The 21,500-nt window shown below is 43.7% G+C and overlaps 1 protein-coding gene across 25 annotated transcripts in view; it reads left to right on the top strand.

Annotated features, from left to right (window-relative positions):
* The window catches only part of Kalrn (kalirin RhoGEF kinase), a 592,635-nt gene that overhangs the window by 38,768 nt on the left and 532,367 nt on the right, over positions 1 to 21,500 (top strand). For 4 of the 25 annotated variants that reach the window (XM_076942852.1, XM_076942850.1, XM_076942854.1 and 1 more), the window contains exon 1: positions 19,180 to 19,413. The exons of 4 other annotated variants lie outside the window; for them this stretch is intronic. In XM_076942852.1, the coding sequence (XP_076798967.1) occupies positions 19,338 to 19,413 (76 nt within the window). In that variant the 5' untranslated portion in view covers positions 19,180 to 19,337. Of the gene's footprint in view, positions 1 to 19,173; positions 19,414 to 21,500 lie in introns of those variants that run through there. 17 more of the 25 variants (XM_076942863.1, XM_076942862.1, XM_076942858.1 and 14 more) reach the window with 11 other exon arrangements.

Raw genomic sequence — 21,500 nt, 5'->3', positions numbered from 1 at the left:
CAGCCTAAATGCCCTGTTGTGGAGAATTCACTGTTTAATTCTCTAGACTTAGTTTCTTGCCCCTCCATTTCTGAGCTTTGCGTTGTTGGTGTTTTAAATGATCTTCTCCAGGGACTATGAACACAGATGCCTACTGGGGACGGGCCATAAGTGTACTGATTAAAATGGCCCATGATGGCTCGCTGGTGGTGGTACATGCATGCCTTAAATCCTAGTACTTGGGAGGCAGAGGCAGGCACAGGCAGATCTCTGAGTTTGAGGCCAGTCTGGTCTACAGAGTGAGTTCCAGGACACTGTCTCGAAAACAAACAAACAAAAAAAAAAACCAAAAAAAAAAAACCAACAAAACAAAAACAGAGAGAGAGAGAGAGAGAGAGAGAGAGAGAGAGAGACAGAGAGAGAGAGACAGAGACAGAGAGACAGAGAGAGACAGAGACAGACACAGAGAGAGACAGAGACAGAGAGACAGAGAGACAGAGACAGACAGGGACAGAGAGACAGAGAGGTAAATGATGAGTGACCATCCTTAGGAGGTGAGGGGTGAGGTGGAGGACTATATGGTAAACTAAAGGGTGGTGCCTCACCTGAAAGGAACAGTAAGTACCAGCTGGTTTCAGCTGATGCAGGATATGTAGGAATGTGGGCCCCATCTTACTATAGGTGCTTCTGGAAGCACTGCAGATATACTTTTTCTTTGTGAAGTGGCCAGGTTTTCAAGTATGGATGCTAATTCAGTTAAAGTATATTATACTAATGAAACAGTCTATTTATGGATGAGTTTGACTTATGTATCTCTGGTTTGCAACTTTTTATTCTAGTCCAAACTCAGATTTTACAGATAAACAAAAGAAAACAAAACTGAGAGCCAGAGAAACTGAGCTTCTAATCCAAGGTTAGAAAGTCGGTGAAAGAGAATCCTTCCTTGGCCTCTGACTAGGCACTGTCTGTGCTGCTGTGCTGGCCAGGGGAGTATAGACACGGAATATTCACTGGTGTAATGACCTCTGCCCCATTACTGCTTCTCTGCTTTGGTGAGTGTTTGGAGACAGCTAGGGATGGCGAGAAGGCTCCTGCAGATAGAGAGAACACTAAGGGAGAGGTGAGAATGGGGAAGAGCTGGCTTGAAGCTCCCAAGGATATAATGTATCTGTATACCCCCTCATCCCTCCTCTGTGCACGACAATCTTACATGACGTGACACTCAGGAACACACTTTGGGATCACCCTTGATCATCTCTACCCTTTCTCTGGAATTCCTTAGTTCCAAACCCTCTTTCTAGTCCTGCTGCCATGTTCTCTGTTCACAAGGAGGTTCGTGACACAGCAATGAGACAATTGCAATAGGCTTCAAGCCTGACTTCTCTGTCTGGTTTCTCCATCGTTGTCTGATAGATCTTTGTAAGTACAAGCTTGGGTCTTGGCGTGTTCTCATTATGTGTGGTAGCAGTGCTTTAAACCAGCATCCTAGATTTCCAAGCGCTGTGGTGTGGCTGCCCTGTTCATTAGATTGGCAGCTTGCACATCCATCCCGACCAGGTAGAGGCTTATGATGTCTGGGTAGTTTTCCTGGCTTTGCTGAGCTTTTTTTAACACGATGGGAAGATTTTTTACCTAGGATTGTTTTGAGGAACAAATGTGATTATCTGTGTAAATCACTTGGCATGGTACATACTGCCACTAAATTAGAAGATCAATTCAGGGACCTTGTAGCTATGACCACCATTACCTATCCCATACGTTACCCACTTGCACATATCTATCGGTAATTTCTGCTTTTCTGTTCTCTAACACATTTGTTGTTATTGTTGTTATTGTTTTGAGACTGAGTCTCAAATGATCAACTTCAAATTCTATGTATCTGAATTCGACCTTCAACTCCTGATCCCCTTGGCTCTACTTTCCAAATACTAAAATTACACATATGTAACCACCATGCCTGACTTTGCTCTTGGGCATACTTTGATGCATGGATATTTGTGTTCTTGCCTTCATTTTCTTTCTCAGTATGAGCTCTCTGAGAACAGGATGCAGGTTTGACCTCCCCTGTGCCATACTGAGCTCTACAGACACTCAGGAAATGCTTGTGAAATGGATGTTACTCTCAGTGGATCGGCTGCCTGGACTTGGCACCATATTGATGATTTATTGATAATGCTTCTTTATAAAAAAAAATAGTCTCACTGGGGCTGGAGAGATGACTCAGTGTTTAAGAGCACTGGTTATTCTTCCAGACGACCTAGATTTGATCCCTAGCACCCACATGGTGACTTACAACTCTCTGTAATTCCACTTACAGAGGATCTAATGTCTCATCCATTCTGGGCTCTGTGGGCACTCAGTATGCACATAGTACACAAACATACAGGCTGATGAAATACTGATACACATAAAAATAGTTTCATGGATATTGGGGACTATTGTATTTGGGGATGCAGTTCAGGCCTTCATGGGGGCTGCATTGTAACAGGGATATGATGTGGATGTGTGTGTGGTAGGGTGGTGACAGAGCAGGTGCAGAAGTGTGACATGGGGAGGTACAGAGTGTATGCTTGGCACTTTGCAGAGGAACTGAACATGCTCTTAATATCTCAAGGGCTCCTGGCAGAAGGACTGTTTGACCCGAGACTAGAACAGTCAATAGCATCTTGACTCAAGACCATGATTAACCGTGATGTAACTGCTTTAAATGCTGGTTCAAAATATATTATTTATTTGTGTCCACTTACAAGCTCCTGTTCAAAATACCTTGTGAGTACCAGATTTTTCTTTCTCTGGTTAGTACTTGGAAAAGGGCTATTGTTTGTGTGCAGAGTTTAAATGACATCAAAGCAGAGAGGCAAGGCTAGAGCAGGGTAAAGCAGGGAGCTTTATGCCTTTCTTTGGGACTGGGGTAGGGGAGACTCCTCATGTACTTAGAAAATGATAATGATACTTTCGTGCTGTCAGGGCGAGGTCCACTGTTTTTTGAACGTTTCCTGCTCATTCTGTAGCTGAAGCTGTGTAGCTGTTGGGCTGGGAAGTTGGAAGCAGGAAATGGCCAGAGCGCTTCTCTGACCATCCTGAAGGTTCTCTTCTTTGGGTCTGGCTGAAGGATTGTGGTAAGAGACGTGATGTGCAGCTGCAGAGGAAGCAAGGAGGTTTTTTTTTTTTTTTTTAATTTTTTTTTTCAAGAGGAATTCAGAGATCAAGAAGCACATGTAAAGCCCAGGAAGGATGATGTTCACTGTAATTCTAGCCCTTGGAAGGCTGAGGCAGGATGTTCTCCATGAGTCTGAGGGCAGCCTGGTTATAAAGTAAATTCTAGGTCAACCTAGGCTTACAAAGACTGTCTCAAAAAAAAGAAAAAAGCAGTGTTGTATAATAATAGAAATGTTTTTTAAGTTATGCTTACTTGTTCTTTTGAAGGAAGCTACTTTGAGACCTACTTGTATTCTCCCACACCCTTTTCTTATCTGTTGGAAACTGCTAATTTACTTTTGACCACACCTAACATATAGAACTCAGCGTCCCAGGCATCTTGCTGCCACCTGGTGGCAGAGAATACCACTAGAGGGATTTGGAACTGAGTGGGTACATACATGGAAAACCAATTCTGTTTCTGAATGGATCACAGAATATTAGAAATGTTAGAGATCTTGAAAATGTATGGATTTACTTGGAATAAAGCCAACATGCTTTTTTTTTTTACATTTTCTTACTCTAATACAATGATAGGGAACTCTTGATTTCCACTAGTTTGTTACCATTCATTCTTTCAGTTAAATTGTTTCTTTATATATAGATACACATGTATATATAAATACATATGTGTCTATATATGTATCTTTATATATCTATACAAGAAATATAGAAATATATTTATATTATTTTTTATCTATTTGTTCTAGCATTTGCCTCTGGAAATTTCCATGATAAGTTAACTGCCTTAAACAAATTTACTGTGCCTTATCTACATAACCCTTCAAATATTTGAAGGGACCTGGTTGTACCTGCAGTCTTGTCTTGAGGTTAAACAGTGACAGTTCTGTCAATCATTACTATGTCAAGCTTTCCAGAATTCCTTGTAGCCATTTGTTTCCTGCTGTGGTACTGTTGGTGTTCCCGCCTAATTGTGTTGCTGGGATTGGATTGATGACACAGCTCTCCAGGTGTCATCAGTGTAATGACACCATGGCATTCACAGGCTGTCCAGACTTCTGGGACATTCTCTGTACCTTGAGTTTGCACGTTTGCTAACTTTCCATAGTGCTGAACTTTGAATAATGGAAAGTCAACGAATTTGTATAATCTTTTGTATTTTTAAAGTTTCCCCCTTTGGATAAAAGCAAGATTTGGAAAAATTGTAATTATACAATTAATTTACATTCAGAATTTCAGATATTATTAACAAAGCCATAGTTCTCTTGCAGCGAATGCCAACTGAGGCTCTGTCTGAGAATAGGTCTCCTTTGACTGGGAAACCTGTGGGCATCACTGTGCGTTTGCATATGGCTTATGCCTACCAGCCTGAGGTTACCACATCATCGTGCTTTACCTTCAGAGCGTGTTGCATATCTTTCAACTTCATGCAACATGCTCTGAAAATACTCTGTGTGGTTATAGTTTCCGTAGTATAAATATTCTACAATTGCTTTGGCAAGTCTAACATTGCGTTCTAGAAGCCATCCTGCTTCTGAGAACATTTGTCAGCTGGCATCAGACTTATGCACAGTGTTTCAGTAAGGTAGATACAAAAGATAAGAACGGCTTTCGGAGTGATGTGTACATTTCTTTTTAAAGGTAGATCTCCAGACAGAAAGTTTACCCATGTTAATTTTGTTCAGGTGTTCAAATTTGCCGAGAGTCTTATATCTTTCTCTTGGTCACTTGTTCTTGAGTCCACAATACCAGGCTTATATCATCTGCCCATATTATAAGCATAATCTTTGGCCTCTTTATCTGAGGAAATAGTATTTTTAAAGAGGCTAAACAAGCTGTTGAGAGGCAGCACTGTGGTATCTGTGGCCACCACCAGAGAGCCCTGTTCCACACAAAGTCTTTCTCTTAATAAAAGCCTTTGGGTCTTATACTTCATTTGCAGTGATTCCTCTCAACTGTACCCTTACTCAATTTTTACCATCTTATCTCCAAGAATATCTTGGAGGACATTTGCTAAAGGCTTAGCAGAGATTCAGATACATGTCCTGCAATATCTCTTGTCCACTGTCATGGGCCTGTCATGGAGTGAAGTCAGAGCAGCAGCACACATTGCCTCAGGGTGAGTGTCATTCAAAGTAGGTCCTGATAACTATTCAATGAGCAGTGTGTTTATGTACTTCCATGTAAGAATGCACTCGGTCCCAGAGATACCAGAAAGAAATAGCTGTCTATTCTCAGCTCTTCTTACTTGCGTATTCTTTGTCTAGCTGTCTCCAAAGGAAACTGATGGCTGAGATATGGCTGGCAAAATGCTGACACTATACACAGGTATATTGGGTTTATTCACACAGACAATCCCTCCAGGCTGACATTCCTATGTTTGTACAATAACATACAGTCATCCTCATATGCTCCCACCATCTGAAAGAGGTAATAGGGTGTTCTTTCAGCCACAGGCCTTGCTGGGTTACTCTGTATTACCTAGAAGTGGAGGGGGAATGATGGGTAGTTCCAAGCTCACTTTTGTCCACTGTTGGAACTTGTTACAGTGTTACAGATGGTCTTCAAACTCATCTGATGGTAGAATCTGAGCCCTAGGGTAGTAGGTGATTTGTACCAGCAGGGTGATGTGCCCCATAGTCCCCATGCTCCCTAGATTGGGGTACTACTACCCTTATGAAAGTTGCCACACCTGGACTTTCATTGAAGAAAAGATACAGTGTTCCTTTATTTTTAGGACAACTAAGATAAAAAACATAACTTCTGGGCAGCTATGGTGCAATTGCCAAGGGAACAGTTACTTTAGTTTTCCTGTTACTAGAAGTAAGTTGCTTTTTTCCTTAACTGAGCCTAGGAAATGTTCCAGGCAGAGTTTGGCTATTCAGGATTCCACAGGTGGTCTTATTTGGGGTGGAGTGGTGGATGTCTGTTCTGATTCAAAGGAGAAAACCAGAAGAAACAAGATTTAAAACAAAGCAAAACCCAAAGGGACAAAACAAAATTTCTTGCTATTTCTTCTTACTTAATTTAAACAAAATAAATAAAAAGAAACCAAAAACCAAACGACCAGCAAACAAACCTCAACTTAAAAACAGGTGAGCCCTGCAAAACAGAAGAAGTGACCGAAGATGAACTGTTGTCCCTTTGCAATGGTCTTCCTGAGCAATGCATTGTGGGAAGTCCCTGGTGTGATGGCAGGCAGCAGTGGGTGGGATCAAAGAGGTTCACTTTCTGAGGATTTCACAGTCTAATGAACAGTCTGCAGAACTAGCCAGAGTTTCTCTTGGATAAGCTGGGTCTGTATTTGATAAACTGCCCTTATAAGGAAAAGGCCACCTTTTCAACGCCCTCACTCCCGCCCTCAAATGTAGGGATGGCAAACAGAGTCAAGGTTTCAGCTGCTTAGTTCAAGTTAAACAAACCCACCCTAGACAAACCTGCATTCCTCTCTCTGAAAGATTGTATCTGCTTGACCTCTTGCTTTGGTCTGGGCCATTCCACTCCTCCTTTTATCCTTTCCCCCCTAAAATAAACTCTTTAATTGCATATTTATATCTTGTGTTTATCTATGGGGTGAGTAATTGCCCCCTTACTCCCAGTTCCAGGTACATTCTCTTCATGGTCTGGCTGTTGTTAAGGGGTTAGACTAAGTGCATAGTCACTGCCCGGGACTCTATAGGGCAAGGACCTTAAACTGTGGCTATATTTGCACTACTTCAGGGTCTCACTGAAGCTCCAGCACAGGGATTGGTCAGACCACTCTGAGTGGCTGAGTAGTTCAGGAACTGCTTTATGTCATAGGAGTAGGACCCCATCTGTAGGGAAGCCTGGGGAAGAATGTAAGAAGCAACATTGTCAGCTCAAAGTTGATACTGAAAATTAAGTTCCGAAGCTAGATGCTTCCTGCCTCTTTCCATATCCCCAGCCCTGGTGCCCCAAGGATGTTCCAAGACATGTTGAGTGACCCAGGATCAGCTTGCCCCTGTCTAGCTGTTCTACGCCTGACAAACCCCTTTCATCTAGAGTTGCTGCTGCAAGGCAGACTGTTGATGCAGCTAAGAGCTTGTGATTAGCAGCGAGGGTGTTCTGTTCCTTCCTGTATCCTCAGTCATGGCTCAGGATGTGATTCAGAGTAAGTGGCTACATAGTTTGCTTGCTGAACAAGTGAGAGCTGCTCTTCATTCATTCTCTATTTATTCTTTCAAATTTTTTTCTCAGCCAGAAACTTGAACTAGGACAATGAACAGGAGTTGGTTGGACAGAAGGACATGGGGAGAATAACATTTGGTCCTGTGGACGGCCATTGTGTGGCCCAACAGAGTGGACCAGAGAAGGTTTCCTGTGGTCCTGGAGAGTTAAAGGCAGAGCGGGAACAACCTTCCAAAGCCTGTGAAGAACATATGTAATGGTCCAAAGACAGGAGACAGCTTAGCATGGAAAGTAAAGGCTGGCAATATCAGTGTGATCATCACTGTCTTGTACTCATGTGTAGTAACTGCTATGTGGGGTATATTATTATATTTATTAACTTAGTTAAGTGTTACTAACATCCTTCTTATTTTGGGCAAAAACAGAGGCACAGAAACATAGAGTGATTTGACCAATATCACATGACTATGGGCGGTAGCGTTGGCATACGAGGGTGGTTGGCTACAGAGTCTAGGTAATGATAAAGCATAAGTCAGTCTGACTCTCTGTCTGTCTGTCTCTCTTTCTATGTCCTTCTCTCTGTCTCTATCTCTATGTCTCTCCTTTTTTCTCTCTCTCTATCTCCCTCTCTCTTTTTCTCTGTGTCTGTCTGTCTGTCTGTCTGTCTGTCTGTCTGTCACCCCCAACCCCTCTCTGTATTTCCCCATGGGAGTCTTCGTATTTAATTAAATATGCCTAGGTTTTGGTGGTAGCAGCCAACAGAAGATATCTGGTTCACACTGACCAAGCTTCTGGCATGTTTTTATTGTTGAGTCTTGTCTTTCCTTGCCTCAGTGGATGGCTTTGCTTTGTCTTGTCCCTTGTGAATAGACCTAGAGCTACAAGAATGGCTCCTATCTCTGAGTGGGGAGGAGAAATGGAAATGTTTTAGGGGCCACTATTCGGGAGAGGGGCAACTCTCCTAGGTATCTGGGGCTTCACATATTAAGGAATGGGTGAAGAAGAAAGAATAGGTGAGTTGATTGACAGCTTTGCCCTGAGCGATTGGCCAGGGATAGAGATGGAAGGAAGTATTGATTCTGCCTTTTCTCTACCCACTTCAGGACTGATGGTCCAACTCCAAGTCTTTAGGGTCCTGTGGTAAATCATGATGGCCATATCTTGCCCCCATGCCTTATAAATTTCAATCCTGTACCCAGGGCTTACAGTAACCACTTCCTCAGAAGCTGTGCATGCCAGCAGCAAAGCCGGTGTCTTCAGCGTTCTGCTCACTCCCCTTTGCTGTGGAAAAGCACATGAGTCGCACATTGGTGTTCGGAAAAATTAATGTTTTCAAGATGCACTCCGCACAGCCTTAGCACGTCTGTGCCTTTTTCTTTCACCAGCTGAAAGAAAAGAAGCATTCTTAGACAATTATTCCCCAAGGGAGCCCAAGGGCTGGCTTTGTTTACTGAGTGTTTTTAGTTACAACACATGAAGGTCTGGGGATTTTTGGCTTCGAGTTTTTTCTTTCTTTCTGTTTTTCAGTTACAAAGATAGAGAAGATGAGTGAGTTCTCAACAGGGTACTTGGAAATTTCAAAATTGTGAAAGGCTTGTTCTTACGTGGGTACGGTTGTTGAGTCTTTGAGATAAGTAACAGTAAACCATGACAGATGAGATTCAGGCTCAGGGCTTACCTCAGGCCACCATTGAATCCTATGTTTGAAGTTATCCATCTGCATCTATTTGGAGCTACATCTACCCTGAGAGCCCCTTAACTTGCCTTGCACTCCCTGCCTTCACAGGGTCTGCTGATAGGTACACTATGGGAGACACCTTCGTGATCAACAATCCTCTTCCTTTAGTCTGTGCCGCCTGCTACCTCTTGCAGGCGTACTTCTCTGGGTATACTCCTCATACCCAGAGTATTTCACTGTGAATAGGAGTGTGGGTTAGTCAAAGCCTGTAGCAGAAGGCAGAGATGCTCCACTAGAGAGCGCACCTTACAGCTCTTAGCACCTTATTTCTGGCAGATGCCACAGAGGGGCCATGCTGCTCTTTCCTCATTGTCATCCATGGGGCCTCAGAATTATGCTAAAGCTCCAGAACGGTGGTTCTCAACCTATGGGTCATGACTCCTTTGGGAGTTCAATGACCCTGTCACAGGGGTCATGTATCAGATGGCCTGCATATCAGACGTTTACATTACAGTTCATAACAGTAGCAAAATTACAGTTATAAAGTAACAATGACATAATTTGGTTGGGGAGGGTCACCTCAACATGAAGAACTGTATAAAAGGATTGCAGCATTAACGAGGTTAAGAACCATTGCTCTAGTCACTTCTTGGGTAGGACTGGGACTTGAGAAGCAACAATGTTGCCCTCACTGACCAAAGTCTCTTAAGATTTGTAAGCGGCAGAGAAATGAATAGTCTGAGAGGAGCTGTGGTTCCTGCTGAAGCTCACAGACCGCTCATCTGGATTCTTGTGGCGAGTGGAGGCTGTGGAGCAAAGCAGTGGGTGAAAGGCGAATGTCTGACATACCATCGGAACACCATCTAACAGCCACTTAGGTGGATAAGCCTGGTGGTGATTCCAAGTTGGGAGCTGTCTGAAACCATCTCACATTCTGTATCCCGTGAGTGCGAAGTGGAAAAGGAAACTGTTGCCTGGCCCCTGAGGGAAAAAAGATCTGGATTTCTATTTTTGTCAGCCTGAAAGGCTGTGAAAATTACCAAAGTAACAAATGGTTATGCTACAAAGTTATAAAAGCATAGAAAGATCTCAGTGAATCCCCTAGTCCTTAGGGGTAACTTCGCTTACCAGTTTGTTGAGTTTTCTATTAGAACTCTCTTGATGCAAACTGAAATATATACTTGTGTGTGTGTGTGTGTGTGTGTGTGTGTTCACAAAGTAGAATAATATAGATATTGCCATTTATTTTGCAAAGTATATTCTTCTACACAGAACAGAGCATAGACATCTTTTCATGTCCCAACACATCAAATTGCTTGTCCTTGTTAAAGGTTTCTAAATATGAAGTAGACTATCATAGTATGTCTTAACTAATTGTTTACTGTTAGTAATTTGGATTACTCTCCCTTTTGGTTTACTGACTGGTTGTTGTGTGTAATAGGTACTGATCTTGCAGTGTGTGTATAGGGACTGATCTTGCAGTGTGTGTAATAGGTACTGATCTTGCAGTAGGTGGGGCTCTTACAGGTAGAATTGCTGGCCTGGAGGCCATGCATGCTAGAAATGTTCTGCCAAGTTGATATCTAAAAATCTTAGAGCAGTTTACTCTTCAGCATGACTGTGACTTTTTGTTTGTTTTCCCAAGGTGATTAGTCAAATGTGGCCTGGTGTTATTATTTTGACATTAAGTTTTCTTGGTTATAGTTTTCCTTAGTTATAGTTTTCCTCAGACATTTGTATTTCCTTGCTTGTTAATTATCTGTTTATATATTTACTTGTTTTTACACTTTATATTTTATACTTACTAATTTTTCTAATGTTTTAAGCAGTATCTTGTAAGTTAAGAATATTAATCCTTTGAGTTATGTATTGATGCAAATGTGGCAAACATTGTCTCATGGGTGCTATTTGGCACTGTTCATGTTGTTAAAAGTTTACCTACACTTTTTCCTTTGAGAAGTTAAAATGTATGCAAATATAATGCATTTACAATGTTAAAAATTCAATATATTTTAAGTATTTTTATATAACCTTCTGCCTATCTACCTAGGTACTTTCCCAAGGTAACCATTAATATTAGATCCCTGAGAATACCCTGAGAATACTCCCAGTGTTTTGTCTTGTGAATATAAACAATCTAAATCTGTATGTCACCAATGTCTTATCAATTTAATATTAACTCTAAGCTGAACAAGCTAAAACCTGAAACCAAACTATGATGCTCCTAAAGTTTTGGATTTTGGAATATTTTGAAGCTTTAGCTTAGCAATTATCACCTAGTAAATTATATGTAGATACTGAAAAACCTAAAAAAAAAAAAAAAAAACAAAAACAAAAAACAAAAAAACAAAAAAACTAAAACCAGAAACACTTCTGGTCCCAACAATTTTGGCTAAAGTATTCCTGCATACCGTTCTCCATTTTGTATCTTCAAGTTAATTAAAAATTTCAGGATGGGCTTGTAAGTGCTGGAGATTAAATCTAAGGTCTCATGCATGCAAGGCAGATTCTGTACCTCTGAGCTGCAGCTCCTGTCCATCAACGATTTGTCCTGAGGATCTTGGCATGCTAAGACACAGAAAGGCTCCTTCCTAATTCTTTCCCTAGAGCCTCATGCTCTCCCATCATGTGATATGGCACCGTTCAGTGGGCTTTGGGTTTTTGTGCTTCTGTATATCCTCAAGAAATATTAAAAACTGTGTACTCTTCCACACATTTGACTTTTTTTAGCATAAAGTTTAAAAAGTTGCAAATAATATATTTCCTAGCCTGTTGAATATTGTATATAGGCTTTAAATATATATTCTTCAAAAACTGGGAGCTGTAGATTTACATGAATTGGAAAACGCAAGTCTCATGAAAGCAAGCAGCCAAATCAGATGTATTCATTTCCTGTCAAAGACCGTCTGCCTTCTTTTTAAAATTCAAGCAAGCATGTTAATTAGACACCCTCTGTGACAACCCTGTCTTCAGGATTCTAATTCTCAGATCAGTAGACAGGTAGATAAATAGACTAGCCGTGCTCTTTGTCTCCTGGATGAAATGAGGCACAGCCGTTCTGCGAGGCGTTTTCATGATCTTACCTTGTCTGTGACTTTGCCTGTGCTTTATGCACTCATCACCCCTGTCTGACTTATCCATGATACTATAACAAATCCCCCAAACTACAGTGGTTTAGACACTTTATCCTCCCTTATGATTATCACAGGTGACCAGGCAGCTCTGATATATGCAGATTCCTTAGGTTTTATTGGGGAAATGGGATGGCAGGAACCTCTAAAGAGGCATGCTGGACATTGTAGTGAAAATTTTGGTTTCTTTTAAAAACTCAGAAATAGAAATGTGCTTTTGTTTGAATCTCGGGTGTGGGACATGGGGCTGCTTCAGATTGTCCACAGCACCTGTGATTTGCCTTGTGCTCCAGGAGGGGCATGGTTTTGTCAGCTGCAGATAGTTTCTGTGGTTGTGTGACATTTGCAACTCTGGAGACTCTGAGGGTATAAAAATGCTAAATGCTACATCCCAGGGTGTGGAGTGTGTTGTTGGTTGGTTTTGGTTTGTTTAGTTGTCTGGTACAAAGAAGAAACAACAAGAAGAAATTAAATATCGTGACAGTGAAGATCAAACTTCCCCCAAGGAACTCGATGCTCCACATCAGCAGGAAGTCGTCTGACAATAACATTTGTCCCCTTTCCCTCCTATTCCCCCCCCCACCATCTAGTGTTAGGGAGTTGAAAGAGTGGAAGAAAAGGGTAGAAGACAGAAGAACCCACAAAGTAGCCAAAGTCTGGCTACAGGGTGTTGTTTGTAGATTGGAACTAGGACTCCAGGGAATTACTATGTAGCCTGGTTAGAACTCCAGGGAATTACTATGTAGCATGGTTCCCCTCTGTGTGGCTTACATAGTCATACCATGGTGGGAGACTCCAAGAGCAGTTATATTTATTCTTGACTGTGTTATTTTAAAACATCTTTAAAAAGCTAGGCAATATAGTACAATGGTAAAAGTTAAAAAAGCGTAGGAAGATACATGGTGAAGAGTGGACTCTCACAGCTGCTCTTCAGCCCCTGACTCCCATGTGATGTGTGTACTCATCCAGAGAGTAGGGAAAAAGGAAAAGCATGTATCACATGCTTGGATACCCAAGTCTATTAATGCTTTCCTTCTTGAGGGTATGTGGGTTGTGTTTCATGATGCCTTTGACTAGGCTTTATTTGTGTATGACACAAGGCTAGGATTGATGGACCTTCAGGGACACCAGTTCATTGATGTTCACTACCTGAAGACCTCTGTGGTGCGATGGCTGTCTATGTGGGTAATTATTTTTAAGAAATGTCAACATAATTAATCTGCTGAACACTAATTACTGCAAATTATTATTATTATATTATTACATTATTATTACCTTTTTTTAATGTTTGAAATAGTCTCATTCTGTAGTTCAGGCTGGCCTTGACCTTGTGTTCCTCCTGCCTCAGCCTACTCAATAAGGAATTATAAGTCAGAGTTACACCTCTGTCTGATTCTTTTGTTTTTGGAAATAAGAACTAAGAGGCTAGTGAGATGGCTCAGGGGATGTAGGTGCTTACCTCCAAGACTGACTTCCTAAATATTGATTGCAGTACACATGTGGTATAGAACTGACTCCTTCAAGTTGTCCCCTGAGACAGACAGACAGATAGGCAGGCACACGCACACACACACACACACATCCACATCTACATGCACACACACATGTAAAGTTAAATTTTAAAGAGCAAGGAAAATAAAGAAACTAAGAACCAAGGAATTTCTAATTGAAATTGGCTAGTATGTTGCTGTTGAATTACCTTGGATGGGCATGTATATAAATAGTAGAGATTTATCAGGCTTAATTGTAAGTTGTTATTCATTTTTTTTTTAAAAGGAAAAAATTCCCAAGAGGATTTTTTTTTTTTTTTTAAACTGTTGGCATTAGATACTATGCTACCAAAAATTTTAGCATTTCCTTGGGGGTGTAGCGAGCCCTTTTAAATTCCTTTGCACTTTATGCACACAGATATCAACCCTGGTGTTCATAGTGTAGTGCTTTGTTTTTGCTGGGCTGAATTGGTAGGTTAGGACTTCACAAAGATTTGGAGGAGATGGAGAAGGGTATGGGTTGAGAGAAGGGAGAGGCCCCTTGCAGGGACTATGTCAGCTTGTGTCTGTGGCAACGACTAATAGCCTCATTCTCCTGACTCTCTGATGTTGAGCATGTGACATAGAGAGTTGAAAGGAGCAGTAAGAGGAAACAAACCTGCTGAGAGGCTGGCAGCCCCTTGACTTGAGATGCCCTTCCATCATGGAGTCATAGCAGTTCCTGTGGGTGAAGAGACTGCTCTCTCGGGGAATGAGATGGAGGAGCCATGCTGCGAGGGAAGCTCAGGTCATGACTTCCGGGTAGACATGGCCCCCTGAATTGTGTTTTGCACTGTTTCCCCTGGTTTCTTAGCCTTCCTCTTTAATTTGAGGTACTTTGGGAAAGACTGTCAGCCAGGTGGACATTTGAGTTTGGAGGGTTGGGAGACAGGTGAAGAGATCTGTGAAGAGACCTGATCTTTCACCACAGGTTGACCCTGATGTCTAGACTTCTGTTGGTCTTCTACTGCCCTAGGGTGTCACCCTTTCCCAAAGTGTAACTATTTCTTAAGGGCCCAGTATTAATCTCGTATTACACACACTGAAGAGGGGATCAGTTTATCATACTTCTGTGCATGGGACCTAGTCCAAAGGGATCTGGACACAGAATAGAGAAGTTTTATAAGGCTGAGAAACAGCTCTGTTGGCCGGTTGGGCTGTGGGGTGGTGCCCTGAAGGTGGAGGTTCAGTGCAGTGTGGAGCTTCTAGTGGTTTGCTTGGAGAAGTAGAAGTCCTCAGAGGAGGACAGGGAAGGGTGGGGGGCAGGTTTCTTCTACTTGACAGTGTGGTTTTAAGATAGTGCCATAAGAGGGTCTGTGATATCTTTCTAGGTTAGGGGAGAGAGATAAGATCTCCCTGAGGTCATAGGTGAGCAACAAGAAAGCTACATAAAAGCAGGGTCATTGCAGGCTAATCAGCCCCTGTCTTTCTCCCTTACTGCCTGGTAGATATTTGAGGTGACGATTAAAGCCATTGTACAGGTCTGCAGTGGACCTCTGGCAGAACGAATGCTTTCTGAAGTCCGAGGGAGCTGAGGAGCAATTGTGTGTCTAAGGGCCATTTTGCCTAGCCCTTCTTGTGTGGTCCCCTTCTAGATCTCTCTTTACCTTCTAGAAGAGCCTTCCAGGAGTGAGAACTCAGGGTTCCTCTGTCCTGGACTCCTAGGGTGTGTACCAGGCAGGGTAATTTGTAGAGTTCAACCAAAATTTTAAATGGAGTCAGTGCTGAAGGTAAGAGAGGAGAGCTGTGGCAAAGCAGACAGGTCATCATGAAAGAATCACCCAGGGAAGCTGGTTAAGGATGCAGGCCTCTGGGAATGCAGCATCTGCACAAACTGCCACCCCTCCAAGGTGAATCTTCTGCCCATTAAACTTTGAGAACTCTGAACTGAGAACAGGTGAGATTAGCTGGAGAGGCCTCTTGGGAGAGGTGGACTTGAATTTCAGAGTCTGGGTGATACACCTCTCAGATATTGTCCTCATGTGAGGACCCAAGGAGCGTGTTCACCTGGGGACACCCGGCTCTCCCAGGAGAGGCTGGCAAGTGTCCATGCCATTCCCTGGATGGTGTTTCTGAGATGTGGTATCTGACTTCCACTTACCAGTTGGGCAGTAATTGCTGAGGGGACAGAAGTGCTATGAAAGGTGGCTGAGGATGGTGTCTGCCAGGGTGTTCGGTTCATGTTGGAGCTGAAGCACAGCTTGCAGGGCAAAATGGTAGCCTGGCTGAGCCTACTTCCTGGAGAAGGGTAGGAGGAGAACACTGTGTCTATTGAATAGTCTTCATTCTGGTCCACAGCTACCAGCAACTGTGCTACCTCATGTGTGGTCTTCACTTGCCAGTTAGCTGCACAGATCTGAGGAGTGTGGACAGTCCTGCTGAGAGATCAGAGGTCCCAGTTGTCCTGGGAGCTGAGTGGAAAATATCTGGGACCTCATTGGTTCTCTCCTCCCTCACTGCTGCTTGCCTTCTGCTCCATCCACTTATGCTGGCTTTATCTGATTGAGAACACAGTGTTTTTCTTTTGGGTGGGTGAAAAGATGGAGAGAGAACAGTGCCAAGAAAGGAAGAAGGAACACCGAAGAGAAGGGAACACATCGCCATTACGACAGTAAGTAGCTGCAGAGGATCCAGACAGGCAGCAGCCCTCTGCAGTGGATGGGTGCTATTGGCCTGCAGTCACTGATTTCAGCAGAGGGGGGCTGAAAGACCCACAGCAACAGGAATGGTTGCCCTCGATTTGGCTACAATGAAAGAAAGAGCCACTGTGCCGTCATTGTTTAAGGCAAAACAACAACAAAAACCTACCTAATAAGGTCCTGTCCTGGTAACATTCTGTCCTTTCTAATTGCACCACAGCTGAATGTCAAGCCTATCGGTCTCTCGGAACATTTTATTCAACTTCTAGCATGGCTGTTTTTTAAGTGTTTTAGAAGGATTATGAGGCTCTGTGGGATTAGCAGAAATGAACAGCGGTGAGCTGGGGAGCACCAAGGTGCCCCGCTAAAAGGACTGAAGGCAACCAAGAGTAAAACTCCAGGCTGAACAGCTTCCTCCTGGGTTTGACCCAATGGGTGATGCTGTGTTCCCGGGTTAATTGTGTGTGGGGAGGTGCGTGCACCCATGTTGTTCTCTTTTCTGTGGAGAATGACACCATGTAAGGGAGAAGCTAGAGTTGGCCTCCTTCTTCAGGCCCACCATCAGCACCAATAGAGAGCTGTAGTTTATACATGTGCTTATAAGGGCCTGAGGCCTGCCTGTCTGCTCCCCAGGTGATGTTCCTCTCACAGCCCCTCTCTGTCCAGGTCTTCTGCTGTGGTAGGAGTCTCACATTTCATGTAAGTTGCATTAGGAAAAAATGACTTTGGCATTCTTACTTGGAGATGCACTCTCTGGCCAACTGTAAGCCCAGGACCAACGTGACATATCGAAGGATATTTGTCAGTCATCAAACATCCTGTGTCTGTGGCGTGCTCGCACCGCCCAGCTTCTTAAGCACTGCTGTTAGCATAGCCCCACGGTGAAGGCTTCTACTTCCTCACTAGGAAAGGCGCTACATTCTCTAGGGAATGCCAAGGTCCAGAAAACTTGACAAGGGGAAGTCAGTTCACACCCATGTATCATTTGATATAAATTGTTCAGCTTCTTGGAAGATGACTTTGGTCTTCTTTAGACAGGGAAGGTGATTCTTCTCCAACAGAGCTTGCAGAGTTGTTAGGGCCCAAAGGAGCTGACAGAAGTGAAAGTGCTTTGTGAGCAGAGAAGCACTGGCCGCATTTGAGTGAGCAGTAGATTCTTCTAACTCACAAGAGGGGAGGACTAAGGCCATTTCTCTCTGGAGAGAGGAGAGGGCTTTGCATTCTTGTGTTAACGACTCACAAGATTCTTGTCCATTTAAGGTAGTAACAAAATTGCACTAACAGAGCCCGAGAGGTATCTTCTTGGGTGGTGAGGACTCTGCTGTGTCCCGCAGCTGCCCTTTAAGAGATGATAAGGATGCTGGGCAGGACAAAGGGTGGAGATTGTGGCTCCACCTACTTTCTCCCTCTCTCTGCTAGTTCCCGCCCTCCTGGATATGCCTCCTGCCTGGCCTGAGTCCTTTAGAAACATGCAAACTATGTCTTTTTAGAGTCCCAGAATGTCAGATGCTGGAGGAGCCCCCTTGACTCCATCTGCCTGAGGAGACCAGGAGGCTGGGAGTCGAAACTGCCATCGCTCAGCTGAACAGCAGCTGTGAGGGATGTGTACTTGGCTGTTGAATGGAGGTGCTCTACACCTTGAGTCCCCTCTACTTGCATTTCTGTGATCAGGATCCCCGGTGACCTGAGGGACAGCCTTCACCTGACCAAGCAGCCCCAAGGGAGGCAAGAATAGAGCACTCCACCCCTACACTTAAACCTTCTGCAAGCCCGAAACAGTATCTAGAGGCTGATGGGCTATAGTCAAACTTCTATATAGTCAACGCTTCTCCTGTCTTCCACATGGAATGGTGTGGGTTACCTAGAAGCTCTTGCTTGTTCATTTAGTCAGTCAACAATCACTTGAATTAAATACTGAAGTAAAAATCACTTGGGTGCTTCTGAGATAAGGTATTAGGTATCTTGAAGGACCCAAAGATGATTAAGGAGCAGGTCTGAACTCCATGTAGTTTATGTTCTGGTAAGGTAGAAGAATTGTATACAAAGGAGAGAGTGGACTGAAGACGACATATAAAGGAAGGAAGATGGGGGAGGCTGCCAAATTCTGTGGATTTGAGTCCGTCATTGGAAGATTTAGGGTTTGGCCCTGAGAAGGGTCATGGAGAGAAAGGGCCCTGACAGGAGGTGCTGGATCAGAGGCATAAGGTAGAAGGGTCAGAAGTATAGGGAACTGAAGTTCTAAGGACAGGGGAGAAGGGCAAAGAGAACCCTTTGTCTGCTTCACTTACCAGTGACACTAAGGGCTTCCTTCCTTCGTGTTGAGCCTCACAGTTCCTCGTGAAGCAAATGCTAATCTTTCCAGTTCATAGAAGAGGAAGCTGAAGCAGAAGGCCAAGACATGTTAAGTAGGCACCAGGACTTGAACTTGAACGTAGCACCTCAGTGCACAGTCTCTCTTTAATAGAATCTGTGAGGGGAAGTAGGAAAGAAAGGACCTGCAAGCCCTTTTTTAGTTGTGAGGGTCTAGAAGACTTGCATGGGTAGTAGCTGAGGTCCCCATAATGAGGCAGTCAGACTCCAGGACTTTTTGGACTAGTTCCAGAGTCCAGGATTGGGGAGCATCTGGCTTCCCATTCATCATCCTATCGGGGAGCCACTGGCCTCTGTGTGGGAGGCACAGGAAGCCAGTATGGTAGGAGATACTAGAATGAAATTTTAAACGTGGCCTTCTCTGTGGATTTTCATTCCCAAGGCTACCTCAAACCTTGCTACTGTGCAAGAGCCCTCCCTGACTCCCTCCCCCGCACCTCCAGCCTCCCCTGGGGTTCATGCAGGCTCAGTCTGCACACGGCGTGTTCTGCACTTGCTCCTTTGTTGCTGTGAAACGGGCTCCCAGCACAGTCAGCCTCTGTGTGGGAGGACTGGTGGCTGTCTTTGTAGGCAGGCATTTGCTTAGAGCAGGCTGCGTGTGAGCCCGACATCCGAGAATCTGGCCTCCTTGAGTCGGTTGGTGGTGGTGGTGGGATGAGGCTGTGCACTGGAGACTGGCTGTGAAGGATGAGTTCAGGGTGGGATGACGGACCGCTTCTGGGACCAGTGGTATCTTTGGTATCTCCGCTTGCTTCGGCTTCTGGATCGAGGTATCCTGAGTGCGTATCTGGTTGTGTGTCTTTCTGTGTAAGGGTGTATATATATATATATAAGCATGTGCGTGAGAGAAACATAGAGAAAGGTGTAACAGAGATGGGAGTGGGGAAAAATAAAGAAGAGGGCATGGAGCAACAGCAAGCAGCAAACCTATAGCAGATAAAAGAAGGGCTGCTTTGCTGGGGACATGTGTGAAGCAGCTGGGGATGGGGAGCACAGAATCATTTGGGGACAGCTGTACAGCACAGTCACATTTCTTGCTGAGTTTTTCACCAGGCTCTGTGTCAGGCAACTTAAACTGTTTTGCCAGGCTCTCTACAGAGCATCTGGGAAATGATGCAGAGAGGAAACTGGTCTCTGCAGCTGTAAGCTGGGGCAGACCCATGCAGACACCCATCTCAGTCCAGCTTTGTGACCATAGGTGGATTTGTGTGTTCATCTGAGCTTGTTTGCCCATCTGCGAAATGGACATTCCGGAGCCTATCTGCCGTTGTTGTTGATTAATTTCTTTATGTAAAACATACCATCATAGCTAGTGCACACTAGGTATTCAAGAAATGCCAAGTTCCTCCGGGCTCTCAGCTACAGCGTTTGTCCTGGGGACAGCTCCCTTTGTGGTCTGTCTGTAGGTAGAGTCTGTGAGCATTTGTGGTTAGGAAAAGGGAAAGGAGAACCAGCTCGACTAGTCAAGTTACTCTGACCATAATACATGTCAGCCACATTTATTACTGCAAGCAAATATCCTGGTACTATCATACAAGTCCAGACCCTCCACTGTCAAGAAAGACCACTAGGAACTTCATGTAGTAATTGGTTTCTGAAATGTTAACTGTGCACTTGAGAGCTCTGACTCCTTTAAGAAGTTTTGGCAAGAGTGAGACAAGATCTTTGATGAAAAATATGATCCTGGAAAAGCTCTGCTGCCCACCCCAAACTGTATCCCTCTCATCAGGGGTAGCCTCAGGTATACCCAGAGGTGGATACCATGTGCAAGCAGAGCTGCCCAGTGCAGATGTACCAGGGCTTTATTGGGGGGAGAAATCAAAGATGGGGGAACCCAAACCAGCATACTCAGGAAACAAGCTTTCACTAGCTCTCAGAAACACCTCTGGGAAGCCAGACTTGAGATGAGATGAGGATGGAGAAGGAGCTAGGGCTTTGTAATGGTGAAGCTTATAGGTGGGGGAGGGTAAGACAGCCACCCCTTTTCTGTGTGATCTCAGCAATCCCAACGTCTCTGTGTCTCCTTTCCTTCCATTGTAAAAAGAGATGGCTACAGTAATGGCGCTCATTTGAGGGGTCGCTGTGGGGGTCAAGTGAGACGCTATAGATCCCAGTGCCTTTTGTGAACAAAATGCCTCTTGACTGTTAGGGCTCATCAACAAAGACATCTAGTTCCCACTTTCCTGCAGACATCCTGGGAAAGACAGGAACAGGTGGCATGCAACAGCTCAGAGCTGAGTAAGCTACTGAAGAACTGTCAGAGGCATAGAAACAGTTTATAGCCTTGTGAACAGAGGCCTAGAAATAGTTTATAGTCTTGTGAACAGAGGCCATGTTTAGATTAGCGTATCATACTGATTTAAAGGAGAAAGTAGATGCCAAAATATAAGCTATATTTATTTTCAAATTTCATTAAATGCTGGAATCCATGAGCTGCCAACCTGTTCCAAGTACTTCATTACTTTCTAAGGGTCCTTGAATAATTTGTCCTTGGCTCATTAGTCTTGGCTCAAAAAATGGGAATATTAGTAATACCTATACCGTACAGTTTGCAGGAAATGTATTAGTTCATGTAAAAGCATCTCACATGATGAATTTGTGGATTGATGGATCCCTAGATAGTAGAAACTGGCTGCCAGAAATGTGTGTTCATGCATGCACATTAGGTGTGCATAGGCTTGTGGACATTCTTGTAAACAGTGTCTACAGGGGCTTCCTTAGCGTGAGGTTCTAGACTGTTTAGGGTATCTGATATCAATCAGGGCTGTTGTGAGTTGGACATTGCTCCTGTCACTCAGCTTTAGTTACTAGGTGACACAGTATTATAAATGCTCACATGATATACATACATCCACATTCAAACAGG

The sequence above is a fragment of the Arvicanthis niloticus genome, chromosome 12 (genome assembly GCF_011762505.2).
Source record: "Arvicanthis niloticus isolate mArvNil1 chromosome 12, mArvNil1.pat.X, whole genome shotgun sequence".
Taxonomy (NCBI): domain Eukaryota; kingdom Metazoa; phylum Chordata; class Mammalia; order Rodentia; family Muridae; genus Arvicanthis; species Arvicanthis niloticus.
This window is presented reverse-complemented; position numbering and strand designations above follow the sequence as displayed.